Here is a 15,841-nt window from a genome sequence, read left to right on the forward strand (position 1 = left end):
TTTGAGTTTTACCAGCTTTAGACTCACTGTGCTATTTTGTGTTCTTTCTCAGATTTATATTTTTTTTCACTCTTTAAGAAAAGTGCTTTATAAAGAAAGATTTATTTGCCGTACTTACTTCTTTGGTTGACTCAGACTAACCTCAGAGAGCTCATTCCTGGAAAGACGGGCAACTTTGCTGAATTCTATCCACCTCTGAAGGCTTTGGTTTTGATTTTTTAACGTCTAGATCACACCAACAAATGCTGCTCCTATTGCCTTTTTATTCGCATTCCTTCTTTTCCTGGTAAACACTCACCTCCAGATCAGCAACTTTCAGGAACAAAACTTCTAAAATGTAACAACAGACTGCATCTATCTCAGTGTTCGCCTCTCAAACAGTTCGGAGACTTCAGAGACACACTTTTTGCTAAAAGGTAGACATTAAAAACGGATTCAGTCCTCCATCTTTAGCTTCAGGATAAAAATTCAGGAGTCTCCGAAAGAGCTGCTTTGGAATGGGATTCACCTCGGATAACAGGGTCACAATGAAACAAATGAAAAATCCATTTACAGCCACACTTGGACTGATACCTCCATGATAATTTCATTAGCAGACGAGCTCACTCCACGGCATTAAATGTACTTCCATTACAGCTCTCCACAGAATCATACCTGTCAATTGGCACGATGGAGGCACCTCTGTCGCCGTAGAAACAATGGTTAAAATTTCTACAGCGGCGTTGGCTGAAAGGGGAGCTCGCTGGGAGGTTAAAAGCTTCTGTCTATTAACTGTGTAAATTGTTTGAACAAGGGAATGGTGTGTGCAGGAGCTGCTGGTGTGAGCCTGCTAACTGGCTCCCAAAAAGCAGCCTGAGCTCATGAAATACTGGAGCAATGACACTTAGATTGTGCATATATGTGGAGCACATTTCATGTTTGTGGAGCATATTATGAGGGGAGCAGCCTGTATTATTCACTGTACTGAAAAGAAAGACAACAAAACCTAAAATATAGGGTAATGAATGACAAATTCCCCTGAAGCTGAAAATTATTTACATTTATGAGAGTCTTTAGGAATAAAAAGAAGTAGAATGGTTTTCATTTCTATCATAAAACACCTGCAGAAATCAGTGCATCAGCAGCAAAAATAAAATAAATAAGATAAAATAAAATAAAACAAATAATTAACGACAGACAACATAACCTCAAGACACCAGAATGGCCAGAAATGATTTGCTTTAGATGTTGAATAAATCTGGTATCTTTGACCATAAACATATCAAATCAAACTTTATTTATTAATATAAAATGTACATTTACCTTCTATATACAAAAGTATTACAGTAAAAACCCAACCTACCCTTTATTCTCCCTCATCCTGTTAACAGACCCATGACCCCACTAACAATGAATACTTTAGCATTTATACTTAATAATATTAACAATACACTGAATTTGTGTGATATTTAATACATTTTCATTACCATTGATTTATCAATAGCTTTAGTGCAAACAATATATTTATAATTGGACTAAAATGTAAAATGGAAAACAGAAACTGAAAATAACTAAAAACACCCTCAAGAGGATTCATGGAAGGTGTGAGGGTCTTTAAATAGTCTGTTCCCAGGGGTTTAATGTCGTTTAATCCGTAAAAGCTTAAAAAAAGACAGCTAAGCCTCTACAACAGAGTCCTTAGATCAATTGTTATCAGACAGGGCACTTGATGGTCATTCTCAATTTTTAAGTACAAAATCAATTTTAAAATTATTAGTTAAAACATTAAATCATTTTTTTTAAGAATTTTGAATTAAATTGACAGTGTATTTTTGACAGTGTAGTGTATTTTCAACCTGACAACATTGAAAACTCCAACACTAGAGTCTTTTTTGACTCTTTTCAAAATAAGAAGTATCAATGGTGTCTATTTAGTCACAAAATTAATGATTTTTTTTTTTTAATATTTTCTTTTCATTTTAATTAATTTTTCAATACATTTTCTGAAAAGTTTAAGAGGAAAAGAGGTTTATAAAGTCAGATATAGATGGTTCCAGGTTGTGCCCTTGCAATGTGATAAAATAAGCGGCGCAGCGTTTAATAAAATATAGAAAACTAGAATAGTGGTTTTGGAGAGAAATTGGGTGCATGACAATAATAAGAGGAAACTTCTCAAAAGCAATTTTGTTGGTAAAATGAGTAGTGTAAATAAAGATTTGTTGACATTTGATAAGATTTGACACCACTTAAGGGGTTGTCATGTTCCTCTGGGGGATCCTTATTATCCGAAACCTCCAAAAAGATGAGCGAAGTGTTTGATTTCTTCTGTAAATGGCATCTCTCCTCTCCTCTCCGTCTCCGTGAGCGAGGCAGAGATTGCAACAAGACAAATAACGATCGCTGGGATTTGGGAGTTAAGGGCGCTTAAAGCAGGGGTTTAAACGCAATGACGTCAGCTTAATTAGGGGCCGGTTTGATCCCTTCAGCCTCTAAGCCCAACTTTGTTCTGTTCTGTCTGCGGTTGAGGAGGATGCTGGTCCGTTCAGAGGGATGCTGCTGACCAGACGGACCTGAGGGCCAGAAAACAAGGAAAAAAACATTTGCAGTTTCATTTTTCCCCCCCCCAATGCTTTGGTGAGACAGAAAAGAGCGGGAAAGAAGTCAAAATGGCAGACAAGGATAGCGTGGAGAAGTACCTGGACAACAACCCGCAGGTCGCCAAAGACTATTTCGATAAGAAGATTCGCGCCGAAGCTCTGACCGCCGCTTTCTCTCAGACTGTGGATGTCAAAGACACTGCTTCCTTCAAGGATGTTAACGCCATACAAGAGTCTGCCATCATCTTTGAGCTGGTTAAAGAGCTGCAAAAGGTGGAAAACATGGAGAAGAGCCTCCACAAAGTGTTACAGAGAGTCGCCTTGATCCTGCAAGCCGACCGCGTCGGCTTCTTCCAGTGTCGCTCCAGAAACGGAATACCCGAGCTCTCCAGCAGTCTCTTTGACGTCACCCCAACCTCCAAATTCGAGAGTAACTTGGTCAACCCGCAGGCGGAAATTGTTTTCCCCTTAGACATGGGAATAGTCGGGCACACGGCAAACTCCAAAAAGCCACAAAATGTCCCTGATGTGACAAAGGTGAGAAATCACGCAGGTTTTGTTTTTTTAGGAAAATGAGAGAAATGTGGAGATAATTGACCTGAAAGGAGCAGAGACACTCATTTCTGTTAACATCGTACATATTTAAAGTGTTTTTGAGAGTACAAGTAAGTATTTATAGCCTCGTTAATGTAATGCAATAAAGTTTAGACGTTTAGTGTAATGCTACAAGAGACTTAGGTCTAAAATTGGCAACCAGAAGAAAAGAAGAAAAAAATTATGGAACCTTTAAAAAACCCAACGTTTCAATTTCTAATTGAAACAGTTTTAAAATATAAATTAATCACATAAAATAAAGCACTTGACCCATCAGAGGCTGGATGTTGGTAAATACTGAATATATTCAGTTGAATTTACAACAATTTTTCTAAACCATACTTATTTAATTTTGAAAAGTTGTTTTCACAAAACTGGTGAATAAGATTAAAGATTTATTGATAAATGATTTAATTTGTACAAAGAAAACAAAAAAAAGCACTTTTTTGACCTAAAAATACCTCAAATTAATTCGTAGTACAAGAATCGAGTTGATAAACTGACAATTCTTTAAAGCGATATCTTTGTATTTAATGTGTTTCAGAATCCAAAGTTCAGTGACTTTGTGGACAAACAGACTGGATACAAGACCAAGTGTATGCTCACCTTCCCCCTCATGGCTGAAAAAGAATGTCTGGGAGTTGTCATGATGCTTAACAAAATAGGAGCTGATGCCTTCACCGCAGAGGACGAGAAGGTAAATAGAGACGCTTGCAGTCGGTTTAGGCTCTTCCGCTCTGACTTTGAGGACGCGGTGACTCTGAGTGGCCGGGCTGACCATTTCTGACCAAAATTAAAAAAAAACAAAAAAAAGAAGAAGAAAAAAGGATAGTTTTGATGTGAATTGCTGCTTTGCTGCTCGTGTGGAAAGAAAAAAAAAAACGATTTATTATTTTATGCATTTGCTTATTTTATTTAATTATTTATGCTGAAAGGTAAACAAAATGTACTTTTGATTTATTTTTATTTTTTGCTTACCTAATTAATGTCTAATGCCAAAAGGTGAACAACATTTATTTATGTGTTTGTTTGTTTCTTTGTTTGTTTGTTAATTTATGGCAACAGGCCAAAGCCCACAAAAATCACTGAATCATCATATAAACTTACGATTAAATAGGACTTGAAATATACAAATTTATTTTGGTTTTTTGCATTCATTTGGCATGAACTAAAGGTTCTGTGAAGGGTCGGGGTCTCTGTATAGTTGTTGGCGCTTTTTAGGGGTCATCCTGAACAGGACCTATTTGTTAGAGAATCCCAAAACTTTTGTTTACAAGCAAACTTTTACAGTAAATATCATTTTGGTGATAAAAAAAACCAAAAACATTCCTATTTAATTGATTTGACATCGATTGCATTTGAAGGAAGCAAAATCTATGTAGGAGTACTTCAAAAGGCTTTTTGTTGGTACGTCTGAGTCGTCACATTCAGGTTAGGTTTTAAAGGTTAAGCAGAAGACATGTGGAACGGCGTGATACCTTCAGATTTGGTTCCATTTAGAGAGGCAGTGAGAGCAACTCAAAAGCTGCTGCTTTTCAGTGACTAAAAACTCCTGGTGTAAACATGTAGACACAAGGTTTCATCAGACCTCTGCTGAGAAATCCAATAAATATGGAGAATAGGACATTTCTGGCCTCGGCTCAACCATCCATCAGCTTGTCAGTACGGATGCTAGAAGGCCGGGGCTACAGCGAACCGTTGCACAACTGTAGAAAAGCAATGAGAGCAATGCAGACGGAGCTGGAGGGTAAAAAGTACATTATAGCCTGCCTGGAAGCTCAGGGCGTTTTTAACTGAGACAAGGTAATGCTCTAACAAGCCGGACCAACCTCTGCTTTGGTCCTCAGCTCTTCCACAAGTACATGACGTTCGCCCAAGTCATCACCCTGCAGCATTACACGACTTACATGTTCAACGTGGAGTCCCGGAGGAGTCAGGTATGGACAGGTGAATCGCAGATGAAGGGCTCCCAAATCCTTCCAGTCAAAGTGGAACACAGCTTGGGTTCCTGTTCTCTGCTTTCAGGTGCTGCTCTGGTCGGCCAGCAAAGTGTTTGAAGAGTTGACCGACATCGAGCGACAGTTCCACAAAGCTCTCTACACCGTGAGGACCTATCTACAATGCGAGCGCTACTCTGTGGGTCTGCTGGACATGACCAAAGAGAAGGTCGGTTCTTGGACATTGGATCAGTTCTGCTTCAAGTTTCCAACCTGAAAAGAGACACACACAAAAAAAATGAGGCCCCTACTTTCCTGCGTCTTCCCCTACAGGAGTTCTATGATGAGTGGCCTGTAAAACTGGGAGACGTGGAGCCCTACAAGGGACCAAAAACGCCAGACGGCAGGGTGATAAAAACAAGCCTTCTGCTCACAAATGACCCTTTAAATGAATGGTTTTAAGAACATGTTTGTTTTCTTTTACAGGAAATCATCTTTTACAAGATCATTGACTACCTCTTAGAAGCCAAAGAAGAAATCAAAGTCATACCGTGAGCCAAACGCACTCAAACTCAACAAACTTAAAAAAAAAGGTTTAAAAAATAGGAAGATAAATGTTTACTAGTCATCTGTAGTTATTTAAAACAAAAATGAAAGTATTTCCCATATTTTTATAAGTACCATTAAGGCACAGAAGTGACCCGGTCATTGCATTTCCCCATCACATGTCGGTTTCCTCTGTGGCTTTTTTCAGTGGTCCCCCTGCAGATCACTGGGCTCTGATCAGCGGACTACCAACCTATGTCGCCGAGAACGGCTTTGTGAGTGCAGAGGAGTGGCCCTTAAGAGGCAGCAGACACTATCAACAAGCAGTTAGAAATTGTTCTCAAAAGAAACTCAAAATTTGCCACCAATTTTTTTTTTTATTTCTCTGAAGTTTGAGCCCAGAATGAAGGAAAAGAATTCAAAAATAACCATAGGAACACTATTTATGTCCCGCAGCGGTCCTGGACTGGGAGGACCAGACTGTTTTCACAATATTTCTTTCTTACTGCACCTTTGAGCAAAAATGTCCCCCCTGCAGGCCCCTGGTACCTGGTGAAAATAAATTTTAGTCATTGTGAACGACTACCCCACCTTAAAAATGGTAAAAACTGTTAAAAAAAAAAAAAGTAAAGAATTTCTTCTGGGGGTTTAAAAAAATATGTCAAAATCTACTAACGAATTCTGCATCACATTTGTCATCGATGGTCAAAGGAAGTTTTGAAATTATTATGGGATGGCCACAGGACCTATGGCTTGGTGGGCAGTTTGGGTGCAAAATGTGAATTTTGGCCACATTTGGCAAAAAAACTTAAATATAATCCAAAACAAACAAATCTTCAACCCCAACCACAGTTTATTCATCTTTGAATTGTTGGAATTACAAGTGGTTTGATTTTGGATGGCGTTAGTGTGGTGAGCTTGCAGAAATGGCGTTTCCCTGTTGCTCGCACATTTTTGACCAGAAAATTGTGAAAAGTTAATACATGAATCCCTTGCTCAAGCTAGATAAAATTATATAACATACGATATAAACACATTAGAAATGTGGGCGTGGTTAACAAAAAACCTCAGTTGCCAAGGAAATTCAAAAATGTACTTTTGCAGATTCTTCTAAAAATGACATAAACGTGTTCCTCACCTTCAGGCGACAAAAAAAATGCTTGCTATGGAGATAAAACCAATAGTAAAGAAGCCATTTTAAAAAAAAAAAGAGGGGAAGAGTGAGGGATGTGTACAGCTAGTGAGGGCAAGTGGAAAGGGGGCTGCAGGGGTCGGTGGCGCCTGTGGGCCATACAACGCCGCTAACAGCTTTAACAGATGCTCAAAATGTCATTGAAAAACTGCTCAAATCAACCGACTTAATGCGTTTTCGTAATCCACGCAGATCTGCAACATGATGAACGTGGCGGCAGACGACTATTTCACTTTCCAGGTGTGCTTTGCTCCATAGAACCCCATTCATGATGCTTTCAGGAGCTCCGAGCATCGGTTTGACGTACGTCTGTCTGCGTTTCACAGAAAGAGGCGGTGGACGAGACGGGCTTTGTCATCAAAAATGTTCTGTCCCTGCCGATCGTCAACAAGAAGGAAGAAATCGTGGGCATCGCCACTTTCTTCAACAGGAAAGATGGCAAACCTTTTGATGAGCACGATGAGCAGATCACTGAGGTTTGCTTTCTTCCTATCGAAGCTTCCTCCAGTTGTCTAGATGAGTGGATAAAGAGTTTTTATTTTCATCCCTCGTTTGGCTTTTTCTAGGCCCTGACGCAGTTCCTCGGATGGTCTGTACTAAACTGCGACACCTACGATAGGCTCAATCGAATGGAGTACAGGAAAGACATCGCCCAGGAGATGCTCATGTACCAAAGCAAGTGCACTCCAGCTGAGCTTCAGTCCATTCTGGTCAGTTCCTTCTCCTAAAACTCCTCTTTAAACCCATAAACCAGTTTTTATGAAGGCTCCTTTCTCTACCAGAACACCAAGGAGAAGTTTGACGCAGAGCCCGAAGACTGTGACCAAAAGGAGATGTACAAACTCCTGGTATGTGCCGATCAAATGAAAATCGCAGAGAGTCTCCATCCACAGTCAATGAAACCGTGTTTTTGGTCCAGAAATCAAACATCCCACCGGCAGACAACGTCGACGGGGAGAGTCTTTACTCGTTTGCCTTCAGCGATTTCCCAGTATCGGAGTTCGGCCTCATCAAGGCGGGCATCCGCATGTTCTTTGAGCTCGGAGTTGTCGAGAAGTTTAAAGTTCCTGCAGAGGTGAGTCTGACTGGAGAGTTTCCCCAAAGACTGGCTGCTCCATTTATCCAACAAGTTCATTTTTTCCATTCATTCAGTCTTCATTGTTTATATTATAGACGCTGGTGAGGTGGATGTACACGGTGAGGAAGGGTTACCGTGCCATCACCTACCACAACTGGAGGCATGGCTTCAATGTGGGCCATACCATGTTCTGCCTCCTGCAGGTAAACTCCCCATTTCAAAATCCTTTTGTCCTTTTTTACCATTTTGTTCGGCTGAAAGTCGTCATTTCCCTTCAACAGACCGGAAAACTGAGGAAGTACTACTCCGATTTAGATGCTTTTGCCATGGTGGCCGCCGCTTTCTGCCACGATATCGACCACAGAGGAACCAACAACCTCTACCAGACAAAGCAAGTTTTTCTTTTAAGTTTGGAAGAAAACACCCAACCTTCATCTATGTCAAACCCATTGTTTTTGCGATTTTTGCAGGAGTGCATCCCCTCTGGCCAAACTTCACGGCTCCTCCATCATGGAGAGGCATCACTTGGAGTACAGCAAAACGCTGATGGGAGAAGAGGTGGGACTCAGTGTTGGTTTGGACATTCAAGAGAAACCATTTTCGTTGCATAACGCTTGTGTTTTGGATGCCTATTTTGCTGTTTGCAGTGCTTGAACATCTTCTGTAACCTCCAAAAGCGTCAGTTTGAGAACGTGCAGCACTTGTTTGACGTCTGCATCATTGCCACAGACCTGGCGCTTTACTTCAAGTAGGTTCAACTGAACACAAAGGGGGAAAAAGCCCATGTGTTTTTGTGGAGAAGAATGAGAAAGGTCAACTCGTGAGGAGACATTGGAGTATTTTTGTTGAAATAACTTTTTTTCTGTGCTTATTTTAGCTGTTTTGTCGATTTTTTTAATAAAATTTTGAATCATTCAAAAACTAAAAATGTTCGTTCCTGAAGTTTACCGACCTAAAATAATTCATAAAGTTATGAATGAAGAGACAGGTTTGAATAATCCCTCTAATATCTTGTGTGCTGAGGCCAGCTTCTGTTTTAAAAAAAACTTAAAAGGAGGAGCCTGCATCTCTTTCAACTGCAGCCAATGTGCAGTCAGGCGTCCTGCTCGAGGACTCGATGACCTTCAAGCCAGGGAATTGAACTCCGACACCTGCCTAATCCTCTGATCCAAGGCCAGTGTGCACTGTCTGAGGAGAAAAGTCACAAACAGCCAAAATCTTTTCTTTAAAATAGGCAGAATTATGGGAATTCTTTTCTCATTTAATTTCTCTAAATACTTTTTTTTGCCTTACTGGGATGTTGTGAACATTTAATTCATGAATCGTTGAATCAAGCTGAACAAAACGATATGACATGACATACAATTGGAGCATATTAAGAGTGTGGTTAGCAAAAAATCTCTGTTGCCAAGGAATTCCAAAAATTTACTTTTGCTGATTTATCTATAAGTTACATAGAATTGTTCGTCATCCCCAGGCAATCAGAAAATAAAACCGTTGCTATGTAGCTAAAATCAACAGAAAAGTCGCCATTTTGAAAAAAGTGGGGTTTTTTTCCATGAATGTGTCACATGCAGCCCTGACCAGGGTGGAAGGGACAAAGGGGGAGAGTGAGGGGTGTGTAACAGCCTCAAAGCTGGTGAGGGCGGGTCAAAGTGGGGCAGCAAGGCATGCAATGCAGCTCGCAGCTTTGATTTTGGATTGTTTCTGAACTGAAAAGCCGAGTTTTAATGTAGTGTTTTGTTGATGTCTGTCTTCTTTCTTTTGTCCATTCTTCATCTTCTCTGTCCTCACACAGAAAGAGAACCATGTTCCAAAACATCGTGAACGCCACAGAGCCGATGACGGACGAAAAGGAGGCCACTGCTTACATTTCCAACAACTCCATCAGGAAGGAAATCGTCATGTACGTGTCTGATCAAAATCTGAGAAAAGTTTTCCCTCTTAACTTTGGAGACAGGTTTTCTAGTGCGGCACTTAAAAATCATCAGCACTTAGTCACCTTCCCTTACTGACTGGCTGTCTCTCACCTCCAGGGCCATGATGATGACAGGATGTGACTTGTCAGCCATCACCAAGCCTTGGGAGGTGCAGAGCAAGGTGAGCGACCTTCAAGTGACAAAAAAAGTGGGAAAAATCTCACCAAACAGTTTATTCAAGGCTTTTTTTAAGGATTCTTTCTTGCTGTAATCAAAAATTAATTTTCTGTTGATGAGCTGAGCTTTTTGCTTCTAAATAACATCTGATATTTCCCCTCATCGTGTTCTCTCCAGGTGGCTCTCATGGTTGCTGCTGAATTCTGGGAACAGGGAGATTTGGAGAGATCTGTTTTGGACCAGCAGCCCATTGTATGAGTTCCTCCCTCTTATTTTGACATATTCATCGAACTGATTTAAAAATTTATATTTTTTCGGATTTTTTCTCCCTCAGCCCATGATGGACAGAAACTGTGCTGAACAGCTTCCCAAGATGCAGTGCGGCTTCATCGACTTTGTGTGCTCCTTTGTGTACAAGGTAAGAGTTTTTTCACGGCTTTGAGGGGGAAAACATGATCAGTGATGCAAATCTGTGGGGATTCACTGAAAAACATCAGATTTATTTTGTTTTTATATACTTGACCTTTTGTTCTCATTTGGAATCTCAAAAGAGTCTTCTGATTTTTTTTCTTTTTTGGCACCATTATAAACTATATTTTCTGGGAAATTTTGGCTCATTGGCACACAAAAAAAGGAAAAACCTTCCAGGCAGCCCAATCCTGGTCCTCCAGATCTACCACCCTAAAAATCCTCCTTGAATTTAGGAGAATATGCGTTTGACACTATAAATATAAACCTACTGGTATGCAGGAGGGATGGAACTATACGTTTTCCCTACAATTCGGTTCAATTATTTAACACATGGTTTGGTTTTATACTGAGATGGAGGCCCTAAAGGGACATTTAAAAAATTAGTGCTGTTATATCGTGTAGAATAGAAATGATCCAATGCACAATAGAAATGATCTGGTGCTCAGCATAATCGCTCTAATGCACGCTAGAAACAATACAGAGCACACTAGAAAATGAACCGGCAGCACTAGAAAGATCTGGCAGGTGAAAGAAATGATCTGGTGACACTAGAAAACAATTTGGCCTCTCTAGAAATGATCTGGTAGCCTTGGAAACGATCTGGCCGGCAAAAGAGAGGATTTAATGGCACTAGAAACAATCTGGTGGCACTAGAAATGATATTGGTACACGCTAGAAACGATCTGGTGCGTACTAGAAATGATGTTGGTACACGCTAGAAACGATCTGGTGCGTACTAGAAATGATGTTGGTACACGCTAGAAACGATCTGGTGCGTACTAGAAATGATGTTGGTACATGCTAGAAACAATCTGGTGCGTACTAAAAATGATATTGGTGCACGCTAGAAACGATCTGGTGCGTACTAGAAATGATGTTGGTGCACGCTAGAAACGATCTGGTGCGTACTAGAAATGATGTTGGTACACGCTAGAAACGATCTGGTGCGTACTAGAAATGATGTTGGTACATGCTAGAAACGATCTGGTGCGTACTAAAAATGATATTGGTGCACGCTAGAAACGATCTGGTGCGTACTAGAAATGATGTTGGTACACGCTAGAAACGATCTGGTGCGTACTAGAAATGATGTTGGTACATGCTAGAAACGATCTGGTGCGTACTAAAAATGATATTGGTGCACGCTAGAAACGATCTGGTGCGTACTAGAAATGATATTGGTGCACGCTAGAAACGATCTGGTGCGTACTAGAAATGATATTGGTACACGCTAGAAACGATCTGGTGGCACTAGAAATGATGTTGGTAAACGCTAGAAACGATCTGGTGCGTACTAGAAATGATATTGGTACACGCTAGAAACGATCTGGTCCGTACTAGAAATGATATTGGTACACGCTAGAAACGATCTGGTGCGTACTAGAAATGATATTGCTAACACTAGAAACGATCTGGTGCGTACTAGAAATGATATTGGTACACGCTAGAAACGATATGGTGGCACTAGAAATGATATTGGTACACGCTAGAAACGATCTGGTCCGTACTAGAAATGATATTGGTACACGCTAGAAACGATCTGGTGCGTACTAGAAATGATATTGGTACACGCTAGAAACGATCTGGTGCGTACTAGAAATTATATTAGTACACACTAAAAACGATATGGTGCGTACTAGAAACAATATTGGTACACGCTAAAAATGATCTGGTGCATACCAGAAACGATATTGGTACATGCTAGAAACAGTCTGGTGGCACTAGAAATGATATTGGTACACGCTAGAAACGATCTGATGGACACTAGTTGGCTTCTGGAGCATCAGAAACCATAACTAATAGTTTTAAGTTGTATGTTTTTGTATGTCTTTTTAGGGACTCTGTGGATCCCTAACTAACATGTCTGTCTTTTTTGTTTGATTGTCAGGAGTTCTCCAGGTTCCACAAAGAGATCCAGCCCATGTTTGATGGTTTGAACAACAACAGGGCACACTGGAATGAGCTGGCTGAGGTATACAACGCAAAGATGAAGGCTATCGAAGATGAGAAAAAGAGACTGGAAGAGGAGGAAGCCAAGAAAGGTAAAGAACAAAAACATGGAGTTGTGTGTAATCTAACTTCCTCAACATATTTAAAATCTTGACTTTTTGTGTGTTTGTGTAGCTGGTGGAGGCGAAGTTGGGAAATCAAAGACCTGCACGATCTCTTAAGACCTTCTGTATCCGGACCGATGCCATCATCTAGACAAAAAAACTAGTCTTTTCCTGTCTGTCACCCCCATTTTTTTGGACATTTCATCACCATAGGTCTCTCCCCCTCCTCTTTTTGTGTGCACGTCCGCTCTGCAGTGCAGTCTGGACCGCATCCTCAGGGAGGGCGGAGAGCGGTCGAACTGAAACTGGCGGGACTCGGAGTGTAGAGGACAATGACTCCAAAGATGGATGACTTGTTTGAAGTTTTTGTGATCGACTGCTTTGTTCAGAATTAAAGCCATTAGAAACAAACGTTTAGTCCACTCAAAAGAAATCCGACAAAAGACGCGTGCGCCAGTGCAGACAGCATTTCTAGTAGTTATTACTCTGTGCGTGGCATTAAAAAAGATACAGTTCATTTGAACAAAGGAACAGCAACAACATTATTACTTCTGTTCTAATTATGGTTCAATTACTGAAGTCTTAGGCTTTTTATGAGTGATTGGAATATTAATCTGGAAACGTCTGTTATCTTTAATGTGCAATTCATCCATTTATTTATTTATTTTTCTGAGTTTTGTATTCATGCGTGAGGAGGTGGGGACGAGCTTGCCCAGAGGTCAGGTGTGGAGGCCGCGTTTTTGAACCGCGTTCGTACACTTCGATCAAGCCCAAAATCACTCTCGCCTCCTTTCCCTCTCCCCACTTGTATATATAGCTCACCACATGGAGGTTTAACAAATGTCAACTTTTACCTGCTTTGGAGGCTTTTAAAAACTTTTGCTCCTCGTTGGTCGGGCAGCAGATCTGCTTCCTCTGTAAGAAGCTTTGATGGGATTTGATTGCCAGCCAGTGTTTTAGATCCACACAGCTTTAGACTTTAAATACCCTTCTTACAGAGAAGGCAACCGAGGCTGTAAGGCCTCATCATGTGCAGACAGTTTGTGCGAATCAATCCAGCGACAGCAGCATCTTACAACAAAGGCTTCAGGGCAAAGTTCTTTGCCTTTTTGCACTGATCAACTCACTGTAAATCAATGTTTCTTGTAAAATTCAAAGCTAAGGCGGTCTGAGCTTGCTGTGTCGTGGCTCTTCCTCTTACGCAACGTCGTCTCCTCTAATCAATGAGGCATCAATCAGAGGCGTTAAATCCTATCAGTAGGGTTTTTGCTGCTGTGAACTCTGTCAAAAGAAAAACAAAAGTCCCTACTGAAATAGCTATTTTTTGGGGTGAACTTTATTGAAGTTGAAGAAATTTTCTGTCTCCACAGTTTTACTTTTGATGCTTTAAGTATACTTTGAGACATTAGAAATCTGTTTGTTGTATGCTATGAACTCAACTGCATGTATAAGTCATGTAATATGTGTAAGCAAATATAGGAAATCATGAAGGACTAAACAGAGGAGTGGTGTCTTTTTTTTTCTTTGGTGAAAATCATCCCCGGTAAATAGGAAAAAGGACGTTTTTGGACCGAGATGGAGGAATGAACGCTGGAATCTTTGGGCTTAGCTGCAACTGTGCTCATTGTCAGTCATATATCGTGCAGGATCTTAGAGGCTCCAAAGCTGGATGAGCCTCAGGAGAAAGAGGATCAGTGGATTGATTTTCATCCCTGCCTGATTCAATGCTGTCTGGCCAACTTCTGGTCTGTTCACAGCAAAACCGGAGGATTGCACAATGTTGTCACTTTATAAAAAACAAAAAAAAATGACAAAAGAAATTTAGAGTAAATCGTTGCTTTGACAGAAAAAAAATCATTTAATTCTTACATTAAGACTAAGATAATCCTTTTTCAGCTTTGAACCAAATACTGAGTTCATATGTTATATTTAGGTGGAAGAAGAAAACATTTTTGGAATGATCCAAAATAAATTCCTCCCTTTGCATGCATGTGCAGGCAGGAACTCCTGTCCTGGGAAAACAGATGTTGACAGAATGATTGATCAGAAGTAAATTCACCAGTGTAGCCGGGGGCCTGAATCTTACCATGCTCCAACAGAACATGCTGTTATTGCCCAATGTTCTACACTTAAGCACCTGTTTGCTGCACCGCCGTGAACCACGGCAAGAAAGTGAAAACAAACGGCGCAGAGAGGTAAACCGTCTTTATCCCAGCCCGAGTCTTTTATTCTGCTTTTTGTCTATGAGAAATCTCAAAACATCTCTTGGTTTTTTTTAGGAGTCTGAGTCATCAAATATTGATTACTTTTCATAAATCTTTTTAAGGTTTCTAAATAAAAATGGGACTGCATAAAAAAACAATAATAATAATTTGGGAAAACTTCAATTAACCTCTGCAAACCTGAATATTTCATTTACTCATTTAATTTTTTTCAGAAACGTTTTAGAATGAATGCGAAAATAAAAGAGACATCTAAAACTATTAGTAATGTGCATCAAATATAGGCGCAATTATCTCTTTATTTACATTTCATAAAATGGTTATTGTTTTTTTATGCTAAAGGAAATAAACACTGTACTTAGCCAAATGATGCAATAACAGTCATGAATATTCAGTTTAATCACGATTGAGGCAAAAACAGCAGCGGGTTTATGCTTTTCTGCTGAAAATAAACCATTTTTCAAGGAGCCTCAACATCACAGATGATGCATTTCTTTAATTTTCTAACAAGTTAACTTCATTTGGAAGGCAGAACTGTACTTTGAGCATTTTAATTGAAGCTGCAAAGCTTTTCAGGATATCATTTAACACACGACACCGCAATGATTCCCTCATTAAAGATCGTCCTTTGATCTATTTTAACAACATTCCCAGTGAGTGTTTTTTTTTTTTTTATAATTATGACGTTTTTAGCCAAAATTTAAAAAAACTGTCACTTTTTAGAAATTTGCCTCTGAGGTGTGGGCAGGACTGTTGGCAGGAAGCAACGCTGCGCTCATTTCCCATCAGCCCTTTTTTTTTCCACTCTCCCCTGCTAGCTTACAGCCCCTCACAAACCCAACCTAACATTACCGGTGCGTCAAAAATGGTGGGCAATGTTGGAGCTATCCTAGGCACTTTAACATTGGGAGTTGGGTCATATAGACCCACTAGACAGTGCTCTGAACCTTTTTTCTCCAATGATTTGTGATCTTCACTGGTGTCCATGGATTACATGAAATCTTTCCACCTTTATCCACCTTTGTCGTGGTAGGGAGAACACGTCATTGTGAGGGTGGGGTCATCTAAGATAGCA

The 15,841-nt window shown here is 40.1% G+C and overlaps 1 protein-coding gene across 1 annotated transcript; it reads left to right on the forward strand.

The window, feature by feature from the left end:
* Window positions 1–2,466: 2,466 nt before the first annotated feature.
* pde6c (phosphodiesterase 6C) lies at window positions 2,467–14,042 on the forward strand. The gene is made up of 22 exons (XM_004080270.3): window positions 2,467–3,113; window positions 3,715–3,867; window positions 5,018–5,107; window positions 5,196–5,336; window positions 5,441–5,515; window positions 5,594–5,658; window positions 5,862–5,928; window positions 7,038–7,085; window positions 7,172–7,321; window positions 7,412–7,555; window positions 7,628–7,693; window positions 7,765–7,920; window positions 8,019–8,126; window positions 8,205–8,314; window positions 8,394–8,481; window positions 8,571–8,671; window positions 9,722–9,829; window positions 9,960–10,023; window positions 10,197–10,271; window positions 10,354–10,437; window positions 12,379–12,532; window positions 12,615–14,042. The coding sequence occupies exons 1-22, from the start codon at window positions 2,646–2,648 to the stop codon at window positions 12,659–12,661; spliced, it is 2,562 nt and encodes an 853-aa protein (XP_004080318.1). The 5' UTR covers window positions 2,467–2,645; the 3' UTR covers window positions 12,662–14,042.
* The last annotated feature ends 1,799 nt before the right edge of the window (window positions 14,043–15,841 follow it).

The sequence above is a fragment of the Oryzias latipes genome, chromosome 19, assembly GCF_002234675.1.
Source record: "Oryzias latipes chromosome 19, ASM223467v1".
Taxonomy (NCBI): Eukaryota; Metazoa; Chordata; class Actinopteri; order Beloniformes; family Adrianichthyidae; genus Oryzias; species Oryzias latipes.

Coding starts and splice junctions, on each gene's coding strand:
- pde6c (XM_004080270.3), top strand. CDS start 2,646: ATGGCAGACAAGGATAGCGTGGAGAAGTACCTGGACAACAACCCGCAG. Junction 5,337..5,440: donor TGGACATGACCAAAGAGAAG/GTCGGTTCTTGG, acceptor CTTCCCCTACAG/GAGTTCTATGATGAGTGGCC. Junction 7,322..7,411: donor ACGATGAGCAGATCACTGAG/GTTTGCTTTCTT, acceptor GGCTTTTTCTAG/GCCCTGACGCAGTTCCTCGG.